General features: G+C 47.1%; 3 protein-coding genes across 5 annotated transcripts in view; all 3 read left to right on the forward strand.

Moving 5' to 3' along the window:
• Positions 1-6001, forward strand: part of ulk1a (unc-51 like autophagy activating kinase 1a) — a 33149-nt gene extending 27148 nt beyond the window's left edge. Inside the window, 5 exon segments of the mRNA XM_035378550.1 lie at positions 269-447; positions 792-910; positions 1550-1707; positions 1967-2102; positions 2248-6001. Coding sequence (XP_035234441.1) covers positions 269-447; positions 792-910; positions 1550-1707; positions 1967-2102; positions 2248-2303 — 648 coding nt within the window. The 3' untranslated portion in view covers positions 2304-6001.
• A 1626-nt stretch (positions 6002-7627) lies between these two features.
• On the forward strand, positions 7628-10926 carry LOC118237471 (tRNA pseudouridine synthase A-like). Its single transcript, XM_035436199.1, has 6 exons — positions 7628-7784; positions 8405-8659; positions 8796-8933; positions 9115-9217; positions 9317-10014; positions 10245-10926. The coding sequence occupies exons 2-6, from the start codon at positions 8450-8452 to the stop codon at positions 10275-10277; spliced, it is 1182 nt and encodes a 393-aa protein (XP_035292090.1). The 5' UTR covers positions 7628-7784; positions 8405-8449; the 3' UTR covers positions 10278-10926.
• Positions 10927-11348: 422 nt separating this feature from the next.
• Positions 11349-27756, forward strand: part of ep400 (E1A binding protein p400) — a 32381-nt gene continuing 15973 nt past the window's right edge. For all 3 annotated transcript variants that reach the window (XM_035436196.1, XM_035436197.1, XM_035436198.1), the window contains exons 1-24: positions 11349-11543; positions 12566-13902; positions 14271-14384; positions 14651-14735; positions 15039-15158; positions 17426-17829; positions 17924-18226; positions 18326-18511; positions 19030-19170; positions 19284-19362; positions 19975-20033; positions 20146-20200; positions 20347-20436; positions 21139-21246; positions 21399-21592; positions 21685-21862; positions 21953-22089; positions 22459-22628; positions 22809-22983; positions 23634-23770; positions 23920-24106; positions 25394-25563; positions 26067-26263; positions 27307-27558. In XM_035436196.1, coding sequence (XP_035292087.1) covers positions 12598-13902; positions 14271-14384; positions 14651-14735; positions 15039-15158; positions 17426-17829; positions 17924-18226; positions 18326-18511; positions 19030-19170; positions 19284-19362; positions 19975-20033; positions 20146-20200; positions 20347-20436; positions 21139-21246; positions 21399-21592; positions 21685-21862; positions 21953-22089; positions 22459-22628; positions 22809-22983; positions 23634-23770; positions 23920-24106; positions 25394-25563; positions 26067-26263; positions 27307-27558 — 4846 coding nt within the window. In that variant the 5' untranslated portion in view covers positions 11349-11543; positions 12566-12597. The remainder of the gene's footprint in view (positions 11544-12565; positions 13903-14270; positions 14385-14650; positions 14736-15038; positions 15159-17425; positions 17830-17923; positions 18227-18325; positions 18512-19029; positions 19171-19283; positions 19363-19974; positions 20034-20145; positions 20201-20346; positions 20437-21138; positions 21247-21398; positions 21593-21684; positions 21863-21952; positions 22090-22458; positions 22629-22808; positions 22984-23633; positions 23771-23919; positions 24107-25393; positions 25564-26066; positions 26264-27306; positions 27559-27756) is intronic.

A 27756-nucleotide genomic window follows, 5' to 3' on the forward strand; every position in this document is an offset into this window, starting at 1 on the left:
CCTCTACTTCCAGTCGACAGGAGGTTACACTTGTTTACAGGAGTCTGCAGTGCTATGTTGTTTTGCAGTGTACAATTTTCATTGCCGCAGTAGCGTACTTGGCCCTGCCCCTTCATAAATGTTCATGAGATGTTTCACATTGCTTAGGCATCAGCAGTGGGGGGAGGCGATGTTATAGATATGGAGCAGAGTATGTTATGGACCTGTAGAATCTCTGGCATGGTGTTATGTGTTTACCTTCTTATGTGTTTACCTCTGTCAATCACAGCAGGACCACACGGAGATGCTGAGGAGCCTGCGCTTCACGCTGGCCTTCGTCCACTGCGTCATGGAGATCGCCGTCTCCAAGGGCAGCGGGATGGACACCAGCGAGGCCCCCGACGCCTCCTTCCTGCAGCCGCAGAGCCCGGTGGCCGACCAGATCAGCCTCCTGAGCCGAGAGTGGAGGTGAGGGGCGGAGCCAGATGGCCACGTCTTCTCCAGCTTCCTTTACACTTCCTGATCCTGGGAGGCAGTCATGTCAACCTACACTCAGGATTTGCAGTACTGACAATTTGCTGCGTGCAAGATTTACTGTACCTGTGATTTACTGGAGTTATTTCTCAGGCTTGGTTTGTACTCAAAGTGAATGAAAGCTTCCAGTGCATGACCACGACCACTGCCCTCCTCTGTTCAATGCTGTTTTTGTTGCTCGGACTTCAGAGTCGGTACCTGCAGAGTGTGTGTGAGAGACATCGTGCCTGTTCCTGTATCTGTGTGTCTGACGTCAGGCGTGTCTGTGTGTGTCTCAGCTATGCGGAGCAGCTGGTCCTGTACATGAAGACGGCTGAGCTCCTGTCTTCTGCGCTGCACAACGCAATGGAAGGCATAAAGCAGGGCAAGCTCTTTCCCTCCTCCTCTGTCAAACAAGGTCAGCACCTGGAAAAACCTCCTCAGACAAGCCCCTATGCACCCCACGTCTATGTATAAATTATACCATTGATTTAAAGCGAGTTCAGGAAAATGTGTGGAAATTTTGATTGAATGCAGTGGGGTGTTTAAAACATGGTAGATATGATGTCACTGATATAACACTTCAACCACACTCGGCCTGCAGGCTATAATTATACCCATCTTCCCTGACTGTTATAGTCTGCCCTCTGATCTCTTCACTGAATGTGCTGTGATTTCCTGCTGTTGAATATACGCTGCTGTGATCTCTGTCTTGCTGGGTACTGTTCTACTGACTGTAAATTGTGTCTGTCATCTGGCTGCCCCATGACCTCTACCTGCTGACTGTGCTGTCATCACCATCTCCTGACTGTGCTGGGATTTCTCTTGCCTGACTGTGCTGTGATTTTTCTCTCCAGACTGTGCTGTGATTTCTCTATCCTGACTGTGCAGTGATTTCTCCCTCCTGACTGTGCTGTGATAATCTCTCTCCTGACTGTGCTGTGATTTCTCTCTCATGACTTTGCTGCGATTTTTCTCTCCTGACTTGCTGTGACCTCTCTCCTGACTTGCTGTGACCTCTCTCCTGACTGTGTTGTGATCTCTGTCCTGTGTGCAGTGATAAAGAAGCTCAACGAGCTCTACAAATCCAGTGTGACCTCGTGCCGCTGCCTGAATGTCCGGCTGCAGCGCTTCTTCCTCCACAAGCAGCGCCTGATGGACCGCATGAATAGCGTCACTGCCGAGAAGCTGGTGTACAGCCACACTGTGCAGATGGTAGGGTTCTGTTACTGTTACTGCATGTGAACCAGAATCTCTCTCTCTCCCGCTTCCCCTCTCTCCCTCTGTCTCTCTCTGTCTCTCTCTTCCCTTCCCAAGTTCTGTAAATCAAGGGTCTAACTTTACTCAGCATGTCTGATGAGGTCGATTTGCATTGTTTATATTCTCGGTGTTTCTAAGTACACTGTGCACTGTGGAGCAGAGTAGTGTGTATCCCAGCTCTTGCTCAAAGCTCTCTCACACGTTACACATTCAGGTGCAGTCTGCAGCGCTGGACGAGATGTTCCACCACGGCGAAGCCTCCATCCAGCGCTACCACAAAGCCCTGCTGCTGATGGAGGGCCTGTCCCTCATCATCACCGAGCAGGCGGATATCAGCAACATCAGCAAGTGTGAGTATCGCCGGTTCTGAGCTTTTGTCGCTGTGTAGCCTGTAGCGTACTAATGAATCGATCGCGTCTCTCTGCTGCCGATAGTGTTAGATGTTTGACGTCTCCCAGCCTTCTCTGATTAAATGAGCCGTGTGTGTCTCTGCAGGTAAGCTGTGTATTGAGCGTCGGCTGTCTGCCCTGCAGTCCGGATTGTGCGCTTGAGGACTGGAGGGCTGAGGCCAAGCCGTCAGTGGAGCGTCCTGCCCCCTGGGTCAGAACCTCAGCCTCGGCACCCCCCTCCTTCTGCTGTCTCAGAACCTCTCCTGCCTTCACGTCAGACCTCTACACTTCCATACACTTCAGACCTTTGACACTTTTGAATCTTCAAGCTTCTGGAGGGGGGAGGACCAAGGCTGAAACTTCTGTGGTTGGCACTGAAAAGTTGTCTTGTCAGTGCCCTTGTGGGATAATCCAGGCTTCTGCTCTGAGAATCCTCAAAGATTTCATGATCCGCCGATGGTTACCTTTTGCATTTGCTCATCGTTTTTCATCTCCGCTCCTATCAATCATTTGACCCCTGCCTTTGGGAGCCGAGCTGCCAAACATGCCGGAGCATCTGCTTTCTCAGTGCATTTGTGATTCAGCTCTTTGAAGAGGTCTGATTTGAGTGAAATCCATGTGAACTCAAGGCCCGTGTTTGTGTGTGTGTTAACGGAAGAGGATTTTGGAGAACAGGAGGTGGATCAGTTTTTAAGTTGTACCATGAATGCCGTTTGAAGACCACTGCACCTTTGCAGTGGTTAAATGGCAAGGGTCTGGGCGAGGATGGAGAAGTGCTTGACAAAATGGCCCACTGTAAATAGGCAATAGACCATGTCCCTGGTTCACTTACAAGAGCACATAACTCCATTCACCCGTATTAATTTCCAGTGTAGCAAGGCCAAGTTTGAGTTTCCCTTTTTCTTTTAACATACCTCTGAGTGCATGGTATTGAAGAAATGACTTGCACTCTTCTATTCAAAGTAATTTGACTCTTGTAACTTGGGAGAATGAAGAGGTACGCTTACTGCGTAATAGAGTCCAGCAGAATATAGACACATGCCATATGGCTGTAGACAACCAGTATGTTAAAAAATATTTATATATACATATATATTAATTTATGGAGTTGGAGTTTGAATGACTGGGGTCAAAAATCCCAATTTTAGACCAAAGTATTGTGTAACGGCTGTGATGCTGAAAACACACATGAACTGCTGAAAACCCAGTATGGATATTGTGAGCGTTTTCTTTTTTCACCACTCCGTCGGTGTTCCTTTCTACACATTTATTTGTTACATCCCTGCATCTTGTACCAACTGCAATAAGTGCTTATGTACACTTATTGGCCCCAGTAGCATATGTAGCACCCTGTTGTTTTAAGATAAATCAGTCACCAACAAATCTCAAAGTAAATATAATTCTTCTTACAAGGAAAAGTCACAAAAAAACTTTGTGACCAATAGACACTGGACTTGCCTACCTTGTCCAAGTAACCATGACATTCAAAATACGTTTAACTGCAAGGCCACTGTTCCCTGTAAATCTTGAATAGGAGTGATCTGGTGAGTTCTGCAGATACAGGCTTGAATGTATGCATTTCAATATTAGAATATTTAGCAGAAAAATGTGTTGAAAGAGAAGGGTCACAAACCTACATGAATGACCAGCTGAATATCTGAAGACAAAACAAAGGAAGAGGCCTTTTTTGTTGGTTTAGTGTTCTTACTCCCTATGCCACGTTTGAACAGAGGAGCACTTTAATATTTTTATATTTCGCAAAATTGTGTATGTTTAAAGGGTAACAACTCCATTTCCTCAATATGTTTCCTCAGGCCGGCCACCAAGTGAACTGCTCTCTGCCCGACAGTTGCAGAAAGTGTGTCTGAGGCTAATCAAAGGGGGAGGATCCTGTGTTATCCAACACAAAGTTGCTTATCTTTTGCTTTCCTATGTTTGCATTTTTCCACTTTTTAATTCAATAAGAAATTTTTACACAGGAAGTGGTCGTGTGTAGAGCAGGCAACAAAACAGTTAGGGGTCAGAATCCCTTAACGACCTTGTGCCACAAAGGCTATGTTTGAACCAAAGTCTGGAACCTGACTCATGGACAATCCTAGGTTGTCTTCAATCGGTTGAAATATTTTAATTCCATTTCTTATTTATTGCATAATGTCAATGAGTAGTCCAGATACTACCACTGCCAGAGACGTGAGCACTATGGACATTGAAACTTGATCATTCAGTGGGGGACTCACTGGAAATGGCTGTTGTAGTCTTGGACCATATCTCAGGAAGTTTCCATGGAGACAGACTTTCCTTTTGTTTGTCAGAATGACTGCTCTTGCTCGCGATGCCAACTCCTGACACCTATCAGTCGACACTACCTACAATCTGGGCGGGCTCCTGTATGAAGGGGGTGTGGTTTCCAGTTTGACAGCAGCCTTGGGGATTGCAACACGAGTCGACTTTTGGCTCAGTGGACTATGTAGCCCAGTGCGGTATGCGCCATGTCCCCCGACCCCTCCCCATATGCACGCTGGAGACCGGGACTGGCAGAGACTTTACCCGAGTGAGCCCGGGCCTGCTGTGCCCAAACAGCCACGCGGCCTGGCTGGCACACTGGGTAGCAAAGAGCACTCTGCATTTATCGTTGCACTACTACTAGTGAATGAATCAGTACTGTATGAATAAGACTTAAAGAAACAAGTATACTTAGATGGAGCTCATCTGATTTTCATTTTGTATGCTCTTACAAAAATTAGTTTTAGAATTTTTTTCCTCCATTCTTAGAAGGCTTTTTTTTAATTAAGCAAGAGTGCTTTTACTTGTCTTTGACTCTTTTGCCTGTTATTTTTATTGACCTGATTGTTGCCTATATCTTGACAGAAAAATTCAAAATAAGCTGTATGGAGGAAAAACACAAAAAGGCACCTTTTCAAAGTCAACAAAACAAAATGTACACTGAAAAATTTTTGTTTTTTTTAAATATATAAATGACATGTATTTGTACCTGTATTGAGTGTTTTAATGGTTGATGTGTTTTTGTTTTTCAGTTAACTGCAGCCAAAATTGGATGGATGTTTTTGTAGGACTGGGAATGTATGTGAGAAGAGTGATTGCGGTTGGTTGTTGCTACATAGTTCAAATTAAACATGCAAAATGAAATACAGGTGTGTTTGTGTGCAAGTCTGGTGTGGTGATGCGAACCAGAATCTCTGGGCTACACAAATCTTAAAGAAATTAAATATGTCCACAAACAAAGATATACATCAAGCAGTATCAAAGCAAAGGTGGTGTAGCAGGAGGGAAAGCTGCTGTGGTTTCAAATGTTTTTGAATGAAAGCTTGGGTCAGCTTGTGTTTAAGGGGAGTATGAATTTGCCAACTGATGCTCCAGTTCATTGCTTTGCACCAGTTAGCAGTAGCATCCCCAAAATTATCTTCCTCTTCACTGTTGCTGTATGTAAATGAATGTAATTATGGACAGTCACACATGCTTCTCTGTAAATGGTTTACAGTTCACCAAAACCAATGTATATATTTTCATACTACTTGAAAATTTTGCTTTTGTGCTTATAAATATTTTAAAAAATTTGGCCATTGAGTGTATATTTTACCTTAACCTTTCTTTATTGCTTGTACTGTAAATAGTCTGTAAATTAGTATTTATTGCTTTATAGATACACTATAAGAAATGCATTAGGATAATCACCCCATCTCTTAGAATACTGACTTTCATGTTCTGCAACTGTTCACATGCTGCCAGAACATTGTAACATATTACTGACAAACAATACAAAACTAAAAAACACGTATTTTAAATGTGTGCTGTAACTTTTTGCTTTGAAAGTGCAACATAAATAAAGGTTTGAAATTTGAGTGAAGCACATGTCTTTCTATATTAAAAACCAACTGCTATAAAAGTATTGTCTTATTGGATTTTACAAATCTTCTATCAAGAAAATTCAAACTATTACGAAAAAAGACATCACTTATAATCCCAAACCATTTCCTATACCTCTTGAAATTTTGCATCATATACAGTGCCAACCAAACATTGTTGGTCCCCCATTTTAACTCATACAAGCACCATAAAAAAAAACAACAAAAAAAACAGGCATTTTTATAATAAAATGTAGATATGCTGCTGTTTATAGTTTGCAGGCATGGGTGACCTTGGGGGGGGGGGGGGGGGGGTGCACTAGATGATCAGTTCTTTCCAGTGATCCACCCCCCACTTCTCTCTTGCCAGTCTTCTACACTTTACAAAGTGCACCATAAAGCTGTCCTGGAGGAGGTCCTGAATTCTCCTGAGAACACTGTTTGTTTCAGATAGACCCTGATCTAGACACATATGAGAATATATCCAAGCTGTGTCTTTTTGTCTATTGCTCAGAGATGTGTGCGTAACACTAGTCCTGATTGTTTCTGGGTCCAGGGTCGGGCCACCCCTGTTATAGTTTGACTAGATCTTAAAAACACCATGATGACCTTATAACTCTATTAGGTCAGCCCATCCCTGGGCAATCCCACCCTGGACGTCCATCAGTGCCCAATATACTGTATATTGGGATCCCCCATCCCAGCTAGCCTATATGCTGCAGTCAGGCCCAGAGCACGCAGGCCCATCATCTTCATGAAGGGAGTGACACAGTACCTGGCATCGGTACCAGAGGCCTTCCTCACCTTCTGTATGCTCTTGACCAGTGTGGTTACTATCTCGGATGTTGTGTTGGCAGTGCTCCACGTTTGTTAGATGTGATGTGAGATGTCTGCTGTATGCTGTGCGTTGAGCTGTGTATGCTACAGTATGCTGCTTGCACTTTATGTGGTGCTATGCACTGCTACATGTGCACTATCTGCTCAATGTGTTGCTATGTGCTGCATGATGCTAAGTGCTTGCAACCTGCCCTGGAACTCCATATGAAAATTAGCTGCAGAAATGGTGAAATCTGGTACATTTCCCTTTTTTAAATAAATAAACTTGTACTATGTCTGGGACCCCTTTACCCCTGTACTTCTGAGCACAGATCTTTAAAGCTTCTGCTCCTCTATGCACACAATATGAAAAGTATAGTACTTAACTGCAGTCATATCAAACCTCAACAAACATGGCTCTCATTTTAGCAATGTCTCAACCTTGGCAGAGCATCAGCAACGAGTGGACGTCGCAGTGTTCAAAAACATCAATGAATGTATGAATAAATGTAGCCATGTAACACTTAACCCCTGACCTACCCCCAAGTCTTGTGAATTGCGCCGTTCTGATGTGGTAGTAACAACACTGCGATTTAACATTTGATTTTTTCTCTTCAATTGAACAACAAATCGAGTTTACTGTTTTACACTGACATAGTTATTATGCATTGTTTTCTTAATTTGACCATCGAAAACATAACCATGGAAACTGGGCCGCATTAATAAAAAATTATTAACACATCAAATAGTGATGGTTTCACTTTCATTCCAATAAGTGTTTTTATAAACGTTGTTCAAGCTTCATTGCTTCCATCTACTACCATCGACACAACTTCTCGCGTTCTCTCGTCCCTGCCGTTATTATCATCGCGATAGTTCTTTTAAAAAAAGAACTAAGAGAGGTTAGAGTTCATGAAGAAAACTTTTCACGTGGATTGAGTGAAATGCTCCAGGAGATTGCTCGGTAACTATCCATCTTTTGAGTCTTACCTCATTGAATATATCAATAGCATATGTTGCTTTTTCCGTAGTGTAATGGGTTTCCTATCTACATACACAGCTTGCAAAAGCCAGGTGAATTACTAATTCAAGAAGCTAGTAGCTACAAGAAATAATGTATGTCGAGAGTTAGGAGGGGAAGGAAAGGAAGCGTGTATAGCCGGTTAACGTTATAGAGACGAATCTGGTGGAAGTGCTCAAGAGAGCTAAATTAGTAAATATAAACCAGCTGGCTTGTTGATGTCCCACGACTTGATGTATTTTTGTGCCGTTGGCTATGGCGAAAGAGTGGAAATAATGTCCCCATTGTGCCCGACTATCCGTAAATATTATGGATACGTTAGCTAGCATCTAGCTATGTCTGTGTTGGTCTAAGAAGACCGTTATCGATACTGTATCTGCAATTTTTACATTATGGGGGGGATTCATATTTAACGAATATTACAAAAATATCTTTCAAGGTTGAACCGTTGAACCCAAGGCTAGTTGATGAAATTGCAGAATATGAGTAGCTGCAGCACTACTGGTGGTTACACGGTATAGACTATGGTAATTAATCTATGTTATGTGGTCTGGAAAATGTAGCTGCTGGCGTTAGCTTGACTGCGCTGCCGTGTGACGACCAGCAAGATGAACGAAGGGCAGCTTGTGATCAAACCACCGGCCGATACGGACGAGACGCTAAAGCGAGAAGCTGAGGGTAACGGGAACTGGGGGGATGTTGAACACATAGGGAAGAAGCTGAAAGCTAACCCAGATGAGCCAGACGTTAGGAAATTTCCCAAGAGGAAAGTGGTACTGCTCCTTGCATACTCTGGCAAAGGCTATTATGGCATGCAGGTGGGCACATGTTTTTGAGCAATTTCATCTCATTTATTTTTAAGATAAATTATTGTCGCATTGCAATGTGAGGAGCTTTAATCTCATATTTTTATTTCTCTTGCCTGCCTTTGTATGTGGACATGTGTCCTTGTAGAGAAATGTTGGATCAACCCAGTTCAAAACTATCGAAGATGAGTTAGTCATGGCCTTGGTCAAGGCTGGGTGTATTCCCGAGAATCATGGAGCTGAGATGAAGAAAATGTCCTTTCAGAGATGTGCAAGAACTGACAAGGTACTGCACGTACCATTCAGCGGCACAAACAGAAACCTGGCAATCGGAGCATGCAATGTTATGTAATAGTTGTGCAATTTCTGCGAAGATATTAAATATTTGATTCTTATAACTTGTAACTTCGATTTTTTTGTTTGTTTATCTTCAGAAGGTAGTTTCTCACCATGGTCTCTCTTTCCAGGGAGTGTCTGCAGCAGGCCAAGTTGTGTCACTTAAGCTCTGGCTAATAGATGACATTTTGGACAAAATCAACAGCCATCTACCATCACAAATCAGGGTGTTGGGTGAGATTATTCATGTTTGAATGTTGGATATTTTATGAAGTTGTGTGTCTGGAGAATATTGCAGAGAATTCTCTTGCAAACGAGTGCATGTGTTTCCAGGGCTTAAACGAGTAACTGGTGGCTTCAACTCCAAGAACAAGTGTGACGCCAGGACATACTCTTACATGCTTCCGACTATTGCCTTTGCCCCCAAAGAGCTAGACCATGAAGATGGAAGCTATTGTCTGGATAAGGAAACCTTGCAGAGGGTAAACCGGCTGTTCTCGTGTTACAAGGGCACTCACAACTTCCACAACTTTACCTCCCAGAAGGGCCCACGGGACCCCAGCGCCCGCCGCTGCATCATGGACATGGTCTGTGAGGAGCCCTTTCAGCGGCAGGGTATGGAGTTTGCCGTCATCAAGGTGAAGGGACAGAGCTTCATGATGCATCAGATCCGTAAGATGATTGGCTTGGTGATCGCCGTAGTGAAGGGCTACGCTAAGGAGTCCATTCAGGAGAGGAGCTGGGGTGAAGAGAAAGTGGACATTCCGAAGGCTCCAGGTCTGGGCCTGGTTCTGGAGAAGGTGCACTTTGAGAAGTACAACAAGCGCTTTGGGGATGACGGAGTCCATGAGCCCCTGGACTGGACCAACGAGGAGGAGCTAATTGCTGCATTCAAGGAGGAGCACATCTATCCTACCATCGTGGATACAGAGCAAGAGGAGAAGTCCATGTTGAGCTGGATGAAAACTTTGGGCATCCATGACTTTGAGGCCACTGTGACAGAGCCTCAGGGTAACAGAGACTTGACACAGGTGAGTGGGACCTGTAGTTTTCCTTTCAGGTGCCAACCCAAGGACTTCAGGTCTCAACCTTAGTTCATTTTTGCACCTTTTATGTTCTTAGCAAGTCCCTTACTGAAGTGTTTTACTTTGGTTTGTGCTCAGTTTAAATGTATACAGTGAATTAACTAACTGCATTTGTCAAGATGTACTGATTTATGGATATACATAATTTTGTGCAATATTTTTTGTCTTTCTTCAAGGATGATGATGAAGATGGAAATGGATCAGACTAAATGTCCAATGAAACTGTGGACAGACACCTTTTGCTCCCGAAGAAGGCATTGGCTTGCTGTTTGCTGTGGAAGAATTAGTTCTCCATACCTGCTCATAAAAAATGTTTTTAGTAATACTCAGGTGCTTTATTCATGTGAAGAGTGATTGTTTTATCATTTTGACAAAGAGGGATCTGTTATTTACAGTTATGGTATTAAAACATGGTTCTTGACTCTGCTGGAGGTAGAAGGAAATGGCATAACATCAGAACGTATATGATTACCAAATGTGACTTCATGCTGCTGACAACACTCAGTCAAATTCCTCCATATGCATTGTGGATGTAAAAATGCAAAAAGTTAGACATGGTCCAAAGGTTGCATCTTTTATTTTCTGTTCATCTTTCTGAGCTTTTTGCGTATGATGCTTTTGCATTAAATGTAATACTTTTTGTCCATTCATATTTATTTTTTGTAAGGGGCTTTGGTGGGGATAAAAAAAAAAAACTTTCTCGTGCTGTTTATATGATTTTGAAAAGCTCTTTAGTCTAAGTAGCCTGGGCTTGCATTATAGAACATATTAATAAGTGGTAATGGTGTGAATTTATGGAAGAACAGTTTTTCCGTACAAGCATTTAAATAAACATGTAAGTATTTTCATTTAAAAGAATGGTTCTATGTCTTCTCAGTGTTTTCATTAAGAAAGACACAAATGAGTAATTTCACAATATTTCACGTTTGGTTATCTGAGAACATTGTAATTTGCCTTTCTCTTTAACGGTTTAATGCTCTTAATAATCATACAATTGTGCAGATACGTTTATAAATGTGTTCGTATTTAGAATTACAGGTTTTTTTTAAATAGATTTTTCTTTAATGCAGTTGTATTCCTCATTAACGAAGCCTAGTCGTATTCATAAAACAAGATACGCTTTTGAACGGGTTCTCCATAATGAACAGAGGAACCAAATCCTAATTGCCCCCACACCCCGTCTGGCTACGTTTCATTGTAATGAATTCAATGAATATGGTTGGCCATTAATGAAGTCACTCTTTTCAATGGGCGTTTCCACTGTACAAACATGAAACTACTTCCGGTTCTTGAAAGAATTGAAAGAAAAAAATGGTGGCGGCCGCCATGTTTCCAAATGCAATATCTCCCAAGCATTAAATATAATTATCAGGTCTAGCACTGCTATAATAGTGCAGAAGCATACTGTAATTTGTCTCCAGGGGTTTGAGGAACGTCCTGTGGTGGATGCTGCGGCTGTGGGACCTGCATATCCTGTAAGTGAGTGTGAACGTACTGTGTTGTGTTTTGGTATTGTCGGGCGCAATGGAATAGCGGAGCGGCGTGTCTTGTCTAGGTTCGAATCTTAGCTAGCTAGTGTTTTGAATACACCGTCGTAATAACTCATGAAGGAACCGACCAAACTAGTTTACAATTCTGGTTAACTAAAATCTGCATGAACTATTTTCTCTTTGATTTGGCATTCGAATCGATGTTTAGCGTCAGTTTACTAATTAGCAAGTAGGATACGTTATGAGCCTAGGCCTTGCGATCCCTTTCCGAAGACGAGAACGAGAGTAGCTAGCTAGCCAACGTTTGCTCTGATTAACCGGCAGCATAGGCTTGGTGTTCAGGGTAGCCTAGTAATTAAGAAGTTAGTTGCCTAACTATTTATTGAATAACCTTACCAGTTTAAGCGGAAACAAGCTAGATATCCACGAGTTCGCTGCATTGTAGCTAGCTAGTTCCCCTAGCCTAGTGTTTTAATCGGTGTGTTGTATGATGGCTAACTAACAATGAGTTGGATAGCAACGTTAGCATGTTAGTAAGCGGGAGCAGATACCTCTAACAAAGCTGTCTGCATGACCAGTTAATTTATTGTTTTAATATTTAATTGTTTATGTAATATAGTATTACTATATATAGTTATATAGTTTGTTGTGATGCGGCTGTCGTTAAATGGTCATAGTTATCTTTATTTTTGCCTGTCGGGGTTTACGTTATTTCTGACATTAGCTAGCGACTGTTCTGCGATTTGTTTGAATTCTGTCACCATAACACAATAGCTAACCAAATTTGAGTTTGCATTATATAGCTGTTCTGAGCCGCATTTAAGTCATTTAACGACATGGTCATGCAATATAAATGCATTTAGACTGTATTAACGTATTTTTGCCCAATATCTTGCATCACGGACTGAGCCGTAGTTGCATTTGCTGCTGGCAGGCTTCGCTAAAATCTGACAAGAGCCATATATTTTATGTAGTTGTAATTTGACACGATACTGTCTCCTGTACAGGTGATTGTTTGATTTAACAACTGGGGTTCACAATGCACCATGGAAGTGGACCCCAGAACGTGCAGAGGCAACTTCAGAGATCCAAGTCCTTCACAGGATCAGAGGCTGAGGAGCAGACCCCAGCAGTGGCTCAGCAGCAGCCCGGGCCAGTCAACCTGCCCCAGTCCCCAGCACCATCCTTCGCCCCTGCTGCCAGCCCCTCTGCTCCACAGTCCCCCAACTACCTAATCATGAGCCGCACTCCCGTTACTGGCCAGAACATGAACATCACCCTTCAGAATGTCGGCCAGATGGTGACAGGCAACCAGCAAATAACCCTCACCCCTCTGCCCTTGCAGAACCCAGCTTCTCCAGGCTTCCAGCACCCAGCCTCTCAGTGGCGTTTAGAGCCCACCTCCTCCTCCCCCTACATCCAGGTGACCTCCCCCCTGCCGCAGCCCATGCAGCCCCAGAGCCCCACGCAGCACAGCCCCGTGGCCCTTCAGGGGATGCAGCGGCCGGGGGCCTCTGGGGCGGGGCTGGCCGTGTGCGGGCAGAGCCCCACGCGTTTTGTGGAGTCCAGCATGCCGGTGAGGCAGATCAACCTGGGCAGCCCCACCGGCGGCAGCTACTTCGTTTACCAGGACGCCGCGGGTCTGGCCCAGCTGGCTCCCACCACGGTTAGCCAGGTGCAGCTGACGTCCCCCGGCGTCCCGGGTTCTGTGCGCGAGCGCAGGCTGTCCCAGCCCCACTCCCAGACCGGCAGCACCATCCACCACCTGGGTCCCCAGAGCCCGGTGGGCAGCGGACCGGCCTTGCCCACCCTGGGGAGCCCGGGCCACATCACCACCTCCAACCTGCCCCCTCAGATCAGCAGCATCATCCAGGGTCAGCTGGCACGCCCCATGATTCCCTCCCAAGGCATGGTGTCCAGCGTCGGGGCAGCCGCCGTTGCCTCTTTTGGCATACCCAGCGCCATGCCGCCCTCCAGTCCGTCCCGCACCAATCCACCCCAGGGGCTCTCCAATCCTCCTCTTACCCCCACGGGCACAGTGGTCGGCGCCATCAAGAAACAGCAGCCCAAGAAGCTCGAGGAAATCGCGCCCTCTAATCCAGAGGTGGCCCAGCTGAGGAAACAGTGCCTGGAACACCACAACAAGAAAATGGAGGGCCTTAAAGACGTCTTCAAGGAGTACCTTATAGAGCTCTTCTTCCTGCAGCACCTCCAAGGCAACATGATGGACTATCTGGCCTTCAAGAAGAAGCCCTGTGTGCCACTCTTTACATACCTAAGACAGAATGACCTGGACCTCGAGGAAGAAGAGGAAGAGGAGCAATCTGAGGTCATCAACGACGAGGTAATGGACCGAGTATTATTTCGCAGCTGTTACCATACTCATTATGCTCTGGGAGCCAATTATTCTATTGTTCTGAATAACATGTAAATTAGAAAATGGAATGACACGCTCCAGAGAATTGGATAGTGTGCAGTGTAATGGATATTGCTTCTGATCAGCATTGTGGTTGGTAGTCATAGGTGGGAGATGGCTATTTTACCGTTTAAAGGTTGAGTGAATGTGTTAATTGCAAATCTAAGTCGCCCCTAGAGTAATGATTTGCAATGTGACCGTGGCGTAATTATTCTTCTGCTGTTCAAAAACTTTATCCATGATGGAGAATGTGTGTTTGTCTTGGTGTCTAATGGCTCCGTGTGGGAAAAACCTAGGTCAAGGTGGTGACTGGGAAAGATGGTCAAGCGGGAACGCCGGTTGCCATAGCAACGCAGCTCCCTCCGAACGTGTCTGCAGCTTTCTCTGCTCAACAACAGCAACAATTCCAGGTGAGTTCCAAAGACGGTATAGCCCTGTGACCCATTTGTGCTTCCCTCCAATAGACAGGATTGTGTCTTGTGAAGGGAGTCTATGTGTTATTTAAAATATTTGGAACCATTTTGGAAAATGTAGTTATTGGACTTTTCCCCCCGTTTTTTAAATGCTCTTTATGTTCTCTGTTCAGGTTGGAGCCCCGAGCTTTGGTCAACATGTCTAGGTGTATGAAATGTGTTCTGCTGTCTCATTTCCTTTATGGTTAACCTTTGTTTTGCAGGGACACCAGGGAACATCCGCTACGAGCATCACAAAACCAGTGGACATAGAAGTAATGAAAAGGCAGCAGGCTTTGGCGCAAGCAGGTAGGGCGACGGCGGTGGAGTCTGGTGGCTTTTTTATTTTATTTTTATTTTTTATTTATTTATTTATTTTTTTTTTTCTTTCCTTCCCCGTTTCTGGTTTTTGTCTCTTTTCGGTTTATTTTCTCCTTCTCGTCCTTTAAACTGCTTCTGCTTTTAGATATTCGGCATCTCCTACTAGCGCTTCTGTGTGGAAGGTCACGGTCCGTGGAAAGGGGGAGCTCTGAATGGTGTGCAGAAGAAAGGTCATTTGCTCTGTTGCCCAGTGTTTTGCGTTATGAGGGTATTGTGTGTTTTAAATCCCAGATCAGGCTAAGAGGCCCCGGATTGACGTTGGTCGCCACGGGATGATTTTCCAGCATCCTGGCGTAGCTCCTTTAGGATCACCTGGGGTTCCTCTCCAACAGCTTATGCCGACTGCGCAAGGTAGGATTGCTACTACGAGGCAGTTCTGTGTTCTGTTCGATGCCGCTGGAAGTATTTCGACCCTATATCGAATCAGACGTTAACAGAATGCCGGGGGGTTTTTTCAAGTTTTTTTTCTTTTTGTTTTTTACGACCAATGGCGGTTACGCCCCTCGGAGAGCATCGACGTCATCCAGTCGCCGGGAGGCAGCCACGAGTCCAGGCTTAGGGTCAGAATGCATGAGCTCTGACTGCCCTCGTTCTGTTCAGAAAGGGGACTCGGGGGAACGAAGAAACTCAAGTCAGAAGAGAAGGAGAAGGAGTAGCTTTTTTAAAAGGGACGAAGCTCATGTTTTTAGGATTTTTTCCCCCCCATTTTCTGTTTTACCGATCATCCGCTTCATCCTTTACGTCTTATTTTGGCGTTTTCTCACCTTCTTTGTTTGGACGGACTCTCCCGCGACGTGAGCGTCTCTCGGCGACGCGCACACACGATCAGGACGAGCGGCCGAGGGAAATCGCCCGGAAAGAGAGCGCTTTCAGATGGAGGGGGCACGTTTGCTGGCTCGTCGGCCCACTTCTTCGTTCTTGTTCCAGCCCCCATCTTCATGCTCACCTCCCCGCATTTCCGACTCTCTTCCCTTCTCGTCGCCCCTCCCCTTTCCTTCCAACCCATGACATTGTGTGGACCAAGGACCCTGGACGCATCCCACCCTCCCTTCTGCCGTCCTGCAGGCCAGTCTTGTGGCGTGGTGTTGTGCTCATCCTTCATCTTCTGTTGGTTTATCTCCCCCCCCGCCATGGTCCGTCTCCATCGCATTCCAGTCCATTCTGACTCGGTTTCTTTCCCTCACCGGTGTCAGGGACCGTGGGGGTGGGGCGGGGGGGGTCTCGGCCCCGGGTTTGCGGTCGCGCGACGGTCCGAGGCGGTTTCGCGTAGGCGTTCAGGTCAGAGGTGTCGGCAGCGAGTGTTGAGGGAGGCGCTTCTGAGTCTGCACAGCTCTGCTCAGGCCTGCTGCCTGCTAAACCCCATGTCTGCTCTGCTCTTCCATCCGCTTCGCAAATCTCTGTTTTGTGCTCCTCAAATCCTTACAGAAGGACCTAAATGCAATTTTCCAGCAAGAATGACACTGCTCCTCCATGCATGCTAATCATGTGGTGTTTTTGTGACTGTGCCACATTTCCTTTCCTCCTTTTCCCTTTTTTCTATTTTTCTTTTCTTTTCTTTTTTTTTCTTTTATTTTATTCCAATATGTGTTTTTGTTTTGTGTTCTGCTGATGTGTTCCCATGCATGATTCTGTTCGGTATCTAACCGCATACCCTTAACATTTTATGATGGATGTTTTCTTTTGGGTTATTATTCATTAACTAAATGATTGTGCTATTATTTAATGGACATACAGATTATATTAGGTACTATCATTTGTCATTTCTTATGTACTTTAGTCATTAGTCATTTCTTGTGAGAAAATTTTCATAAACTACTTCTCTGCCCCTGTAGTAGACTATTATTCAAACGCATTCTTCACTGCATAATTAACTGGTGGAGAAAAGCTGATTTGCACAAAAAAGAACTCCTAAGCAGGGCACTGGATATTTGCATTTTACTTTGGAAAAGATGACTGAAAGTCCTGATTCTTCTACTCCAGGGTTTTGTCACAGTTGCCATTGCTTGACAGCATAGATGATCGATGCTTACGTTGCAACCGAAAGTAGCATAAAGCTCATACCATAAATCCAGATAAACTGCATATTCATCAGTCCTTAGGAGTTTATAGCCCTCATTATTATCGTTATTTTTCTCCACAATGCTCTTCTGGATAATTGTTTCCTTACGAAACGATTGAAGACACATTTGTTTTGTATCCGGCAGCGGTAAGGTGGGGGCAGACGCTGATGTAGACTAGCAAAGGGCCTCGGCACGGAAGCGCCAGGCTCGAGTAAAGCACTGTCTCACCTCTTCTCCATGTTGTTCTCCTGCAGCCGTCTCTTGAACTCGGCTGCAGTAGCGTGGGAGTATCGCCGAGGAGCCCCGTCTTACTCACTTACGCATTTTTCTCCCTCCATGAGAACAGGCCTGGTTCGCAGCGTGCGACTGGGCCTTGCTCGTAGGGGAGGGTCCGTACCCTCGCGGTAGAGGCGGGGAGGAGCCGGGCAGCGGCGCGCCGTCCGACGTGTCGCGCATCATTCTTTATTCTCTTTCTCTCTCGTTCCTCTTCCCTCTTCTGCCCGTTCTCCTTCTGTTCGGTCGAATACCTCACCCCCCCTGCCCCCCCCCTCCTCGCAGGAGGAATGCCCCCCACCCCGCAGGCCGTCCAGATCGCGGGGCAGAAGCAGAACCAGCAGCAGTACGACCCGTCCAAGGGGCCGCCTGTGCAGAACGCGGCCAGCCTGCACACGCCGCCGCCCCAGCTGCCCGGGCGCCTGCCCCCCGGCGGCCTGCCCATGGCGGGGCTGCCCCTCGCCCTCTCCCAGCAGCAGCAGCAGCAGCTGGTGGAGGCGCAGGCCCAGCCGGCCGCCCAGCTCCAGGCCCAGGCCAAGGCCGGGGCGCCCTTGCTGGCCGCGGGGAACCCCCACACGCAGCTGCAGGCCCAGCTGCAGCAGCAGATGCAGTCGGGCCTCCACATCCAGATCCAGGCCCAGCAGCTGCAGCAGCAGCAGCCACAGCCCACCCTGCAGGCGGGACAGGCGGTGAGCGCCCCTCTCCCTGTGAGTCTCAGTACCTGTACATCAGCGCTGTGCGCCACCGGTTTGGCCCCTGAACCTCTTTTCTTCTGCACTCCAGACCGTGGCCCTCGTGCGCCCCGGAGCCGAGCTCTCCCAGCCCTGCCAGAGGCTGGTGGCCAACTCCCTCCCGCCTTCCTCCATGTCCCCCGCCCCCGTGGCCGCGCCCGCCTCCTCGCACCCCGTCTCCCACCCCGTGGGCCCGGGCCGCCCGGCGGCCTCCAGCGCCACCCCGGCCGCCCAGCCCAAGCTGAGCGGGGCCAACGCCAACCCCCTGCTCAAGATGTCGGGCCTGGGCCAGGCCGCGTCCGCACAGCCCACGCAGGAGAGCGCGCAGGACAAGCAGGCCGAGCAGGCCAAGCTGGTGAGGCGCGCCGATGGGCACGTTTGGGGGGGGGGAGGTGGTCTTAGCGCACGCCCACCCGCCACGGGCCTCGTCCTTAACCGTGACTGTCGTCCCCAGGAGAACCAGGTGCACCAGCGCATCGCCGAGCTCCGGAAGGAGGGGCAGTGGACGGCCAGCCGGCTGCCCAAGCTGCTGGAGGCTTCCAGGCCAAAGTCCCAGTGGGACTACCTGCTGGAGGAGATGCAGTGGATGGCAGCTGACTTTGCCCAGGAGAGGAGGTGGAAGATGGCCGCGGCCAAGAAGGTGGGGGGTTGCGTCCCAGTGAAAGAATGTCAAAACAAACCCTCATAAACTCACCCCTCGTGTCAATCATCCAGTCTGCTGACAGGCCAGAATAAAGTAATAAAACGTTCAGAATGAGATTGGCATTGGTAGAGAGACAGGGTGACCCCTGGACTGGTTTGAGGGTCAATAACTAGGTGGAAATTTGCTGTTAACATGCAGTTTATCTATTAAATATCCAGCTTGATACAAAGATGGTTGTTAATAAAAATTTGCTTAATATGTTGACCATATTAAAGTGTTTCTTTAGCATAAATTTAGTTTCTGATGGAAGGCGAGACCAAAGGTAAATGGAAGTGCATTCATGGACTGCAGTCATTTCTGTTCTGTTGTAAAATGAAGCGAAAACCTGCAATAACTGGTTGCTAATGATGCAGATCCAGATTCATTTCCAGAGGGTGACACTCGCTCCAGCTAATAGTGGGCCTGCAGGATGGGGAGTATATGGGAAGCGGCCGGCTGATTGTTTGTCTCCCCAGCTGGTGCGCACTTGTGCCCGTTACCATGACGAGCAGAGGCAGGTGGAGGAAAGGGCCAAGAAAGAGGAAGAGGTGCGACTGCGACACATCGCCAGCACCATCGCCCGGGAGGTGGAGTTTTTCTGGTCCAACATCGAGCAGGTACTCCACCTTTCCCCCACAGGGTATACATCAGTAGTTTAGCAGCTCTACTTTGACTGACGTTTGTTTAATAGTCCATTCTTGAATGAGACGTTCCTACATTCCTTCTCCAGGTTGTTGAGATTAAACTCCGGTTTGAAATTTATGAGAAAAGGCGGAAAACTCTCAGCCTGCAAAGAGCGACAAATAAAGGTATTTTCATTATTATTGCTTTGATAACTTTCGGTTTTTCTTTATGGAGTCAATGAAAATCTGTTTACAGACAGTAAAATGTAATTCACCATTAATTTGATTATCATCACACAAAATGAAAATATTGGATTGTTCAAAAATGAATGAATGAATGAATCAATCAATCAATCAATCAATCAATCATTCAATCAGTCAGACATAGATGAACACTGCAAGACGAAGCATCATGGCCACTGAGGGAGAAGTGGTCATTGCATTATTTGCAGAGAAAAGCCAGTACGTTGAGTTGCTAGCTTGCTAAACTTTTTTTGCAATCAGATTGTTTTTGTTCAACAAATAAAAGGGAACAGACAGACCGAACATAATGCAGATTACATAATATCCCTCTCGACCTCCCCCCCGCTATCTTGGTAAACTTCAATCATCTGTGACTGGAATACCCAGTTGGACCAGACTGCATATGTGGGGTAGAGCTGGTAAATGGAAGGTTAATTAAGTACAGCGATCTGGTATTGTGAGCAGGTTTTCTGAAAAGCAGTTATGGGTAAGGCAGAGCCTTTAAGAGCAGCCCCTGGTTGGGTCGTAATGAGTTATTGATTAAACGTGTTGCAGGACAAAGCGTGAAATCGGCACAGACCCCCGGGGAGAAGCCTGAAGACGAAGCCCGCGCTGTAAGAGCCTTCTTTCTCACCTGCATGCAGAATCTGTTCTTTCTGTGAGATACATATTTAAATTTAAACATTCCCTGCATATGTGGGTAATTTCATGAACTTTGTTTAACAGGAGTCATCTACCAGCAGAAAGCGGAAAGCAAGTTCTTCAGTAACGGATGAAGAAGGTACATGCAGCAAATGTGTCCTTGTCTTAGTTTGGAGGGGGGCGAGGGGGGGTTGCTCATCATGAGGAGTGCCCTTTACTGTGGCTGGGGGAGGGGTTTACATTGACACTGGCAAGTTGTGACCGGTGATGTTCCCTGGGTTGTAGCCGAGGACGAGGAGAGCACCATAGAGGAGCAGGAGGCCATGGAGGCAGTGGGAGACCAGCAGGCAGAGCTGGCTGATCTCACTAAAGAAGGTACACCATAGAGTAAAGCGTATTTGCCCCCTTCCTGATTTCCTCTATTATTTCATATTTATCACTCTGAATGGTTTCAGATCTTGAGACAAAGGGATCCTCAGTAAACAGAAAATGCATTTTATTTATATTAAATTATTTATTTAATGAAAGAAGTTAGCAAGCACCCACATCACCCTTGAAGTAATTGCCTCTTTAGTTACTCAATCAACCAATTAACCAAATTTACTTGATAATTAGATTCTGTTGATTGAATCTGATTGAGCCAGGCAGCCAGCGCTGTTAAATCTAAATGTCCAAAGAACTGCAGGCCTCTCTAATCTCTGCGAAGGTCAGTGTTCATTACTCCATAATAAGGAAGAGACTGGGCAGAAATGGGATTCATGGGAGAGTAGCAAAGCGGCAACTACTGCTAAACAAGTGAAACATCAATGCTCACATTTACAAAAAAGCTCCTGGATGATCCCCAAGCCTTTTGGGATAGTGTTCTATGGTGAAAGGAGTCAACAATATAACTTTTTGGAGGACATGGGTCCCATTATGTCATTATGTTTGCCATTTAAGCAAACGCAGCTTATCATAGTCAGAACATCATACCAGCAGTCTGGAAGAGGGAAAATACTTTTTCACGGCACTGCAACATGGCATTTGCGTAGTGAATGTAGGAGTTTTCTTCACCCCCTATCCTGCCTTGCCTTGCAGCGGAAATGCCGTTGGACGCGCTGAAGAAGCAGTACGCCGGTGCCTACGCGGAGCACTTTGAGTGGCCCCAGCCCAGCTCCCAGAGCGACGACGAGGACAAAGACGAAGGTGAGCGGCCGCTGCCATTTACCCGTAGGAGGGTCACTCGTAGTGAGAATCACTACACTAAAAACACCAGCAGGGAAGTGCGGTATAACTGAGAACAGAAGCCAGTTACCTGTCTGTGAGACTAATTTCTGGGCTTCCCTGGCCACACACAGAGATGGAGGAGTCCCCGCTGGACAGCCCGCACGAGGCGGTGCTGATCGACTCCCTGCTCAGCGTGGAGCAGTATCGCGGGGCGGAGAAGGTCACCTCCCCCGGGGCCGACGGCAAGCCCAAGAGGGACATCGCCGAGGTGGCCGCGGCGACCGAGCTGATCCTGCCCAAAGGCAGCTCCAGGACCATCAACGCGGTCAGTCTCTCGGCTCCGATCCCGGGGTCGCGGGTAGAACGCTACTGTACGGTATTTGTGTGGCTGACTCCGCCCACATCTCTGTCCCTCAGGCGCGCAGCCCCGCCCCCTTCCTGCTGCACGGCGCGCTGCGGGAGTACCAGCAGATCGGCGTGGACTGGCTGGTCAACCTCCACAAGAAGCACCTGAACGGCATCCTGGCCGACGAGACGGGTCTGGGGAAGACCGTGCAGACCGTGGCATTTCTGGCCCACTTGGCCTGTCAGGAAGGTGGGTAGGCTTTACAATGTGGAGGAATGTCCTGCTTCCACCATTAATCCAAACGGTTATCGGTACTGGAACCTGTTTTCTTTGCTGTAGGAATCTGGGGTCCCCATTTGGTGGTTGTGCGGACTTGCAAAATGCTGAGCTGGGAGATGGAGTTCAAGCGCTGGTGCCCCGGGCTGAAGATCCTCCTTTATCTCGGAAGCAAGAAGGAGCGCAGGTTTAAGAGAAAGGTAGCTATTTCGGGTGTTCCTTAGTGGTACTGTTGTTGCTGTTGGTGTTGTTTCTGATCCATGACATAGATACACAAGTTGTTCGGTTCATTTATGCTTTTAACGCAAGGAATTGCCTGTCTGCGGTTTAGTCTGCCCTGACACAGGTTCATTTACAAGAAAACTTAATCGCATTGAAGAAGATTAACATCCAGCTGTAGCTTATGTGCACCAATAATGACTGTGATAGCGTGTGTACATTGGCCATCGTGAATCAGAGCCGGTTTGGAATATGGCGTGAGCAGGCCAAAGACCTGTTCTGACCTTGCTTGTCTTGCTGTGGTCAAGTCTGCTGTGCCTCTAATTCATACTGTGCCTCTTTGCCCACAGTGGTGGTCGGAGCCCAACAGCTTCCACGTGTGCGTGACCTCTTACAAGCTGCTGCTGAAGGACCAGAGGGAGTTCCTCAAGAGGAGGTGGAAGCACCTGGTGCTGGACGAGGTGCAGCTCATTAAGAACATGACGGAGAAGCACTGGGATGCCATATTTTCCCTTAAGAGGTGCGTGGAGCAGGTCCCTGCCATTCAAAGAAGCCTCTGCTCACTGACTGCAAGGCTGTAGGAGGCCCAATGCCCACATGATGATGGAATAACACCAGCATCCTGTTTCTGTGGTTATGCATCATCAAACTTAAAACCAAGTTTCAGTTTGAACTAACAGTGTGTTGAACCTTTTTCCAGTCAGCAGAGGCTCCTTCTGATCAACACGCCACTGCAGAACACGCTGAAGGAGCTGTGGACCATGATCCACTTCCTGCTCCCCGGTATCACGCGACCATATCTGGACTTCCCCGTCAAGGCCGGCACTGACCAGAACCAGGACTACTGTCACAAGCTGGTCATCCGCCTGCATAGGGTGGGTCAATCTGCTCACACTCCAGACTGTCTTTCACGGAGGTGTACTAGCCTGTTCCCTCCTTCACTGAGGTGTACTAGCCTGTTTCATTCTTCACTGAGGTGTACTAGCCTGTTCCCTCCTTCACTGAGGTGTACTAGCATGTGCCCTCCTACATGGTGTATGATGTTTTTAGGTCTACTCTGACTTTTCCATTTGAAAAGCATCAAAAGGTTAGGAGGTCTTACATATTGTGAATAGTGCCTGTATGTCCCTCTTCATGATGAATTGCAATGGGGGGGCATTTCATGATACAGACTTGTTCTGATCAGTTATGATATTAATGCCACTCTCAGTTTATGGCACTTTGTTTTGGTGTTTGTGTCCAGTGGCACTTCTGATGCTAAGATTGCTAGTGTAATCTTTGGCTCTACACTGGCATTCACTTGCACTTTCACAGACATCTGCTCTTGGTCACTCCTTGATGTGCGTGTTATTTCTTGGAAGTGTGAATTATGCAGGAGCGCGGGTTGTGCTCTTCCTGAATGTGTGATATTGTCATTGCGTCATTGCGCGCCAGATGAGAAGAATAGTTCCGTGCTCCTCTGAAAGTGACGGTGAGAGGCTGTTCTCAGATCAGTGAATCCTCTCGTTCCCGCTCTCCTCCGCAGATGATCCAGCCCTTCATCCTGAGGCGCTCCAAACGGGACGTGGAGAAGCAGCTCCCCAAGAAGTACGAGCACATCCTCAAGTGCCGTCTGTCCAACCGACAGAAGAGCCTGTACGAGGACGTCATGACGCAGCCAGGGTGAATATTCTGAATTAATTTATCTAACCTTACAGTCAAGCTCAGGAGGAGCAAAACTCCTCTGAGGCTCCCGGGCTGTAGCTGCCTGCTGCCGCCATTGGCTCTGCTTGCCCGTTTGAGTGTCCAATGCGCTGCCTCTCTCCCGCCAGAGCCCAAGAGGCCCTGAAGACGGGCCACTTTGTGAGCGTGCTGCAGGTCCTGATGCAGCTGCAGCGCATCTGTAACCACCCGGAGCTGCTCCAGGCCCGGGAGGCCCAGAGCACGTACGTGTCCCAGGCCCTGGAGTACACCGCCGCCTCCCTGGTGCTGGGCGCCCTCCAGCGGGACCCGTGGAAGGTAAGGGGCGGAGCCACCCAAAATTCTTAGCATCTCCCACCTTGGCTTTTCATTTCTGTAAGGAGGTCAAGTCAACTGGGTTTTCGGTTTAAATTGAGATTTAGTATTGTACAAGTTTATTTCTCTGGCATGGCCACCCGTGGATTTTGATTAGACCTGACATAGCCTAAATGTTTTTAACATTAATTCGTGTTACCAGTTTTTCAGTCAGGAGTCCCACTGGGGTTGTCCTCATTTGCAGTCTCTTAACTCGGCCTGTTGCGCCTGAATTTTAACGACATGCTCGCTGTTCAGTGGAATGTTTTTCTTTTTTCTCTTTCTTTTGTTTAAATGTCAATATTTTTCCATTTCAAGTTTCTTTCTTGTGCTTTTACTTTACTTTTGCTGTCAACCGGAATCCATAGCTGTCCATCGTGTTATTTCGGTGTCTCCACACAAATCGATCAGTCTTTGTGGTCCGCCTCCTCGGTGATGACGGACATGCTGGTTGATTATGGAATGCACCTTTCACTCTGTCTCTCTGTTGTCTGTTACATAGAATAGGATATTCTGTGCGATTGTTCTTTTTTTTTGCCGAGACCTTTTTGTGTGGACGTTTTTAGCACCATCTGAAGTTTTTTTTTTTTTCTCTTTTTCTTTTTACTGATCGTTGAGCTGAAGATAACTTAAAAACTTTTAAAGTGCATTTTTCCAGTTATTGGTTTTTTCATCCGACTTCAAAGTAGAATTTTTTCAGGGAAAGGAAAGCACAGCAGTGCCCCCAGGGTAAGAATGTAAGATTGTTCAGTCCACCGGTGAAGCCACATAGGCATGTTAATTGGCAAAAAAACAAATAAATGCATTCAGCAGGACAATTACAGTATAGTATATTTTGATATAATCCATGGCGTTTTTATAAAATTAGTTTTAAGTTTCTAACTTTTTTTTTTTTTTTTTTTTTTTTTTTTTAGTACATGCAGTGTAGTTGGTAGTAGTTAATATTAGGCTCGTTTAGCATGCATCACATTAATGTACCATGCAATTGTGTCCGTGTCCCTGAATGAACATCCCCATTACTAAATAGCTAAGGTAAGAATAGCAGGGTGCTGATTTTTTTTGAAGAACGGTTTTGTGTTGTTTTTCATTTGGCGTATCTGTTACTCCACAGCCAGTGTAAAGTAAGACACTTGGCGTAACCTGGATACGAGAAAGAGCCCTTTAATGTTCTCCTGTTCAGTTTTCTTTGACATCAGAGTTTCAGTTTGATCTTGGTTTCGTGCTGAATGTTCCGTTTGATCTCTTCCCCAGACGGTGGACCTGTCCATATTCGACCTGGTCAGTAACGAGACCAGGCTGACGCGCTACGAGACGGAGGAGGCGGTGCCCAAACTCAAGCTGTCCCGGCAGCTGATGGAGGAGATCCACGGAGCTCCTGACCCCCCGGCCAGGCCAAAGCAGTGCAAGATCAAGCCCATGAGGTCTGAACACCCCCCTCCTCCCCCAGCTCCGCACCTGTCCTCCATCTTCTCAATTGAGTGAAATGTCTGCTGTGTAGCTCTTTGTCTCAACCTGCTTGTATATGGTGCTGTATACAGTGTATGTGTGCATGTGTGTTTATATACTGTGAGCGCCATAATGTTTGGGACCAAGACATACATTTTTTTTGATTTGGCTCTACTCCACAATTTTCGATTTATAATCTTAGCCACATGTGAATTGTTCTGTTAAATCTAAAATTATGGAGTACGTAACCAAATCAAGAAAAAAAGATTTCTTTGTCATAAATGTTACAGAGGTCAGTGTGTGTGTATGTATGTATGTGTGCGTGCATGTATTGCTGTATATGTTGTAAATATGTTAGGTGGGTCGCTCAAGGCAAAGCTGCATTAGCAGTGGAAGTCTGATTTATGCAGGCATTGCCTGTACGCGCGTGAGTGCCGTGGCTTGATCACTGTGTCACTGTGTGTTTGTGGCCCGGCAGGCTGTTCCAGCCCGTGCAGTACGGCACCAAGCCGGAGGGCAGAACGGTTCCGCTGTCCAGCACCCTGGCCCAGCGCACTCCCACGCCGACCACGGCGTCCGCCGCCACCACCGCCACGGCGTCCCAGCCGGCGCAGGCCCGCGGCAAGTCCCCCGTCCTGACCACCGCCACCACCACCTCCACCACCGCCACGCAGGGTAAGGAAGCTCCCGCATGACCCCTCGCATGCCCCTGCTGGTTTTTACGGGCCGTGGTTTTTGCGAATTCACTCACAGATTTGCTTTAACGCCGCCAGTGTGCTGTGCTCCCTGGAAACCCCGCCCCCACAGATTAATCTTGATAATGAGAGTTTAGAGGTATGCCTTGGTGCAGAGGAAAACTCCACTCTGAGAGAGAGAGAAGCTCTTGCTATTATTACAGCACGGATCTGCGTAGATCCATTTGAAGTTGATTGCACCCCAAACTGCAGTTTAATGTCATCATTCTTCTGCGTCAGTTGAAATGTGCACGCTCTTCAATAATGACGATACCTTGTAGTTTTCCCTAAACCTCTGCTATCTCCTTTTCTATACTGATGGCTGTGTTTTTTTCTGTGCTTTTATTTCATGGTAAACATTGTACATTTTGTATCATTCAATGTTTGTCTCCATTAAGTGACTCATTGATTTTTTTTGTTGAGGGCTTCACTGGCAGACTACTTTGTAAGAGAGAGCTGCTTTTTTTTATAGGGAAGAACAACTGCTCCGGATTCTGTATGTTTTGGCAAATTTACTGATCCTTTTTTGTAGCAGACCGTAAGCTTGTATTACTCATTTTTTTCTTTTGTTTTCCAGAATATATACTTTCCATTGTTACTAAAATCGTTTCTTTGGCAGAATGTTTTTACGTAATTTTTTCCTGTTTTATCTGCAGAACTTTGTGTTTAATGCTTCTTTTCTGTTTGGCAGTGGCGCCATAAGGAGAGTGTTTTCTTCTGATTATTCCTAAAAGTGCATATGACAACCACTTTAGTTACCCTGTGGGTCTGTCCTGATCTGTGGAGAATTAAACTCACACAGGGTGGAGAACGTCTTACGGTCTTACCTGCGGCATCGCGCGATTGAACCAAATGTAACCAGACAAATGAAACTAAACCCAGCCCAGTTAAGGCTTTAAGAGCACAATAGAGGGTGGATACCCTGGCAAAAACCTAACAGCAAGCCAACCCCCCCTCCCCAACCCTCCCCCTTGTCCTTCGCAGTGGCTGGGATGGCCTTACAGAAAGCCCAGGCTGCCCCTCCTGCGAGCAGCACCGCCATGACCCCGTCCGCCGCGGCCGGCCTGGGGCTGGGCGGGGCCGCGGGGGGCGCCACGCCCCGGCTAGCCGCGCCCGCCGCCGTGCAGGTGCCCAGGCCCACGCAGGCGCCCCCCCAGGGCTCCGCCCACGCCGTCCAGCCCAGCCTGCTGCCACAGAGGCTGGTGCTTACCCCCCAGGCCCAGGCACGCTTGCCTAGTAAGTGGCCTCCCCTCCACACCTCCCACTCCTGGCACAAACCGCAACCGGAACGGGGAAAAAGCTGGGCTTTCTCCGGGACGCTGCTGAGGTGGGTCTGGTCTGGTTTCGGTCTGGTTTGCCATTTGGTTCCAGCAGGGTTCCCCCATTCTCCAAATTTCTGGACAGTATTACCATCTTGACAAGTGATGGAAATTG

This window comes from Anguilla anguilla, chromosome 10 (assembly GCF_013347855.1).
Source record: "Anguilla anguilla isolate fAngAng1 chromosome 10, fAngAng1.pri, whole genome shotgun sequence".
Lineage (NCBI taxonomy): Eukaryota > Metazoa > Chordata > Actinopteri > Anguilliformes > Anguillidae > Anguilla > Anguilla anguilla.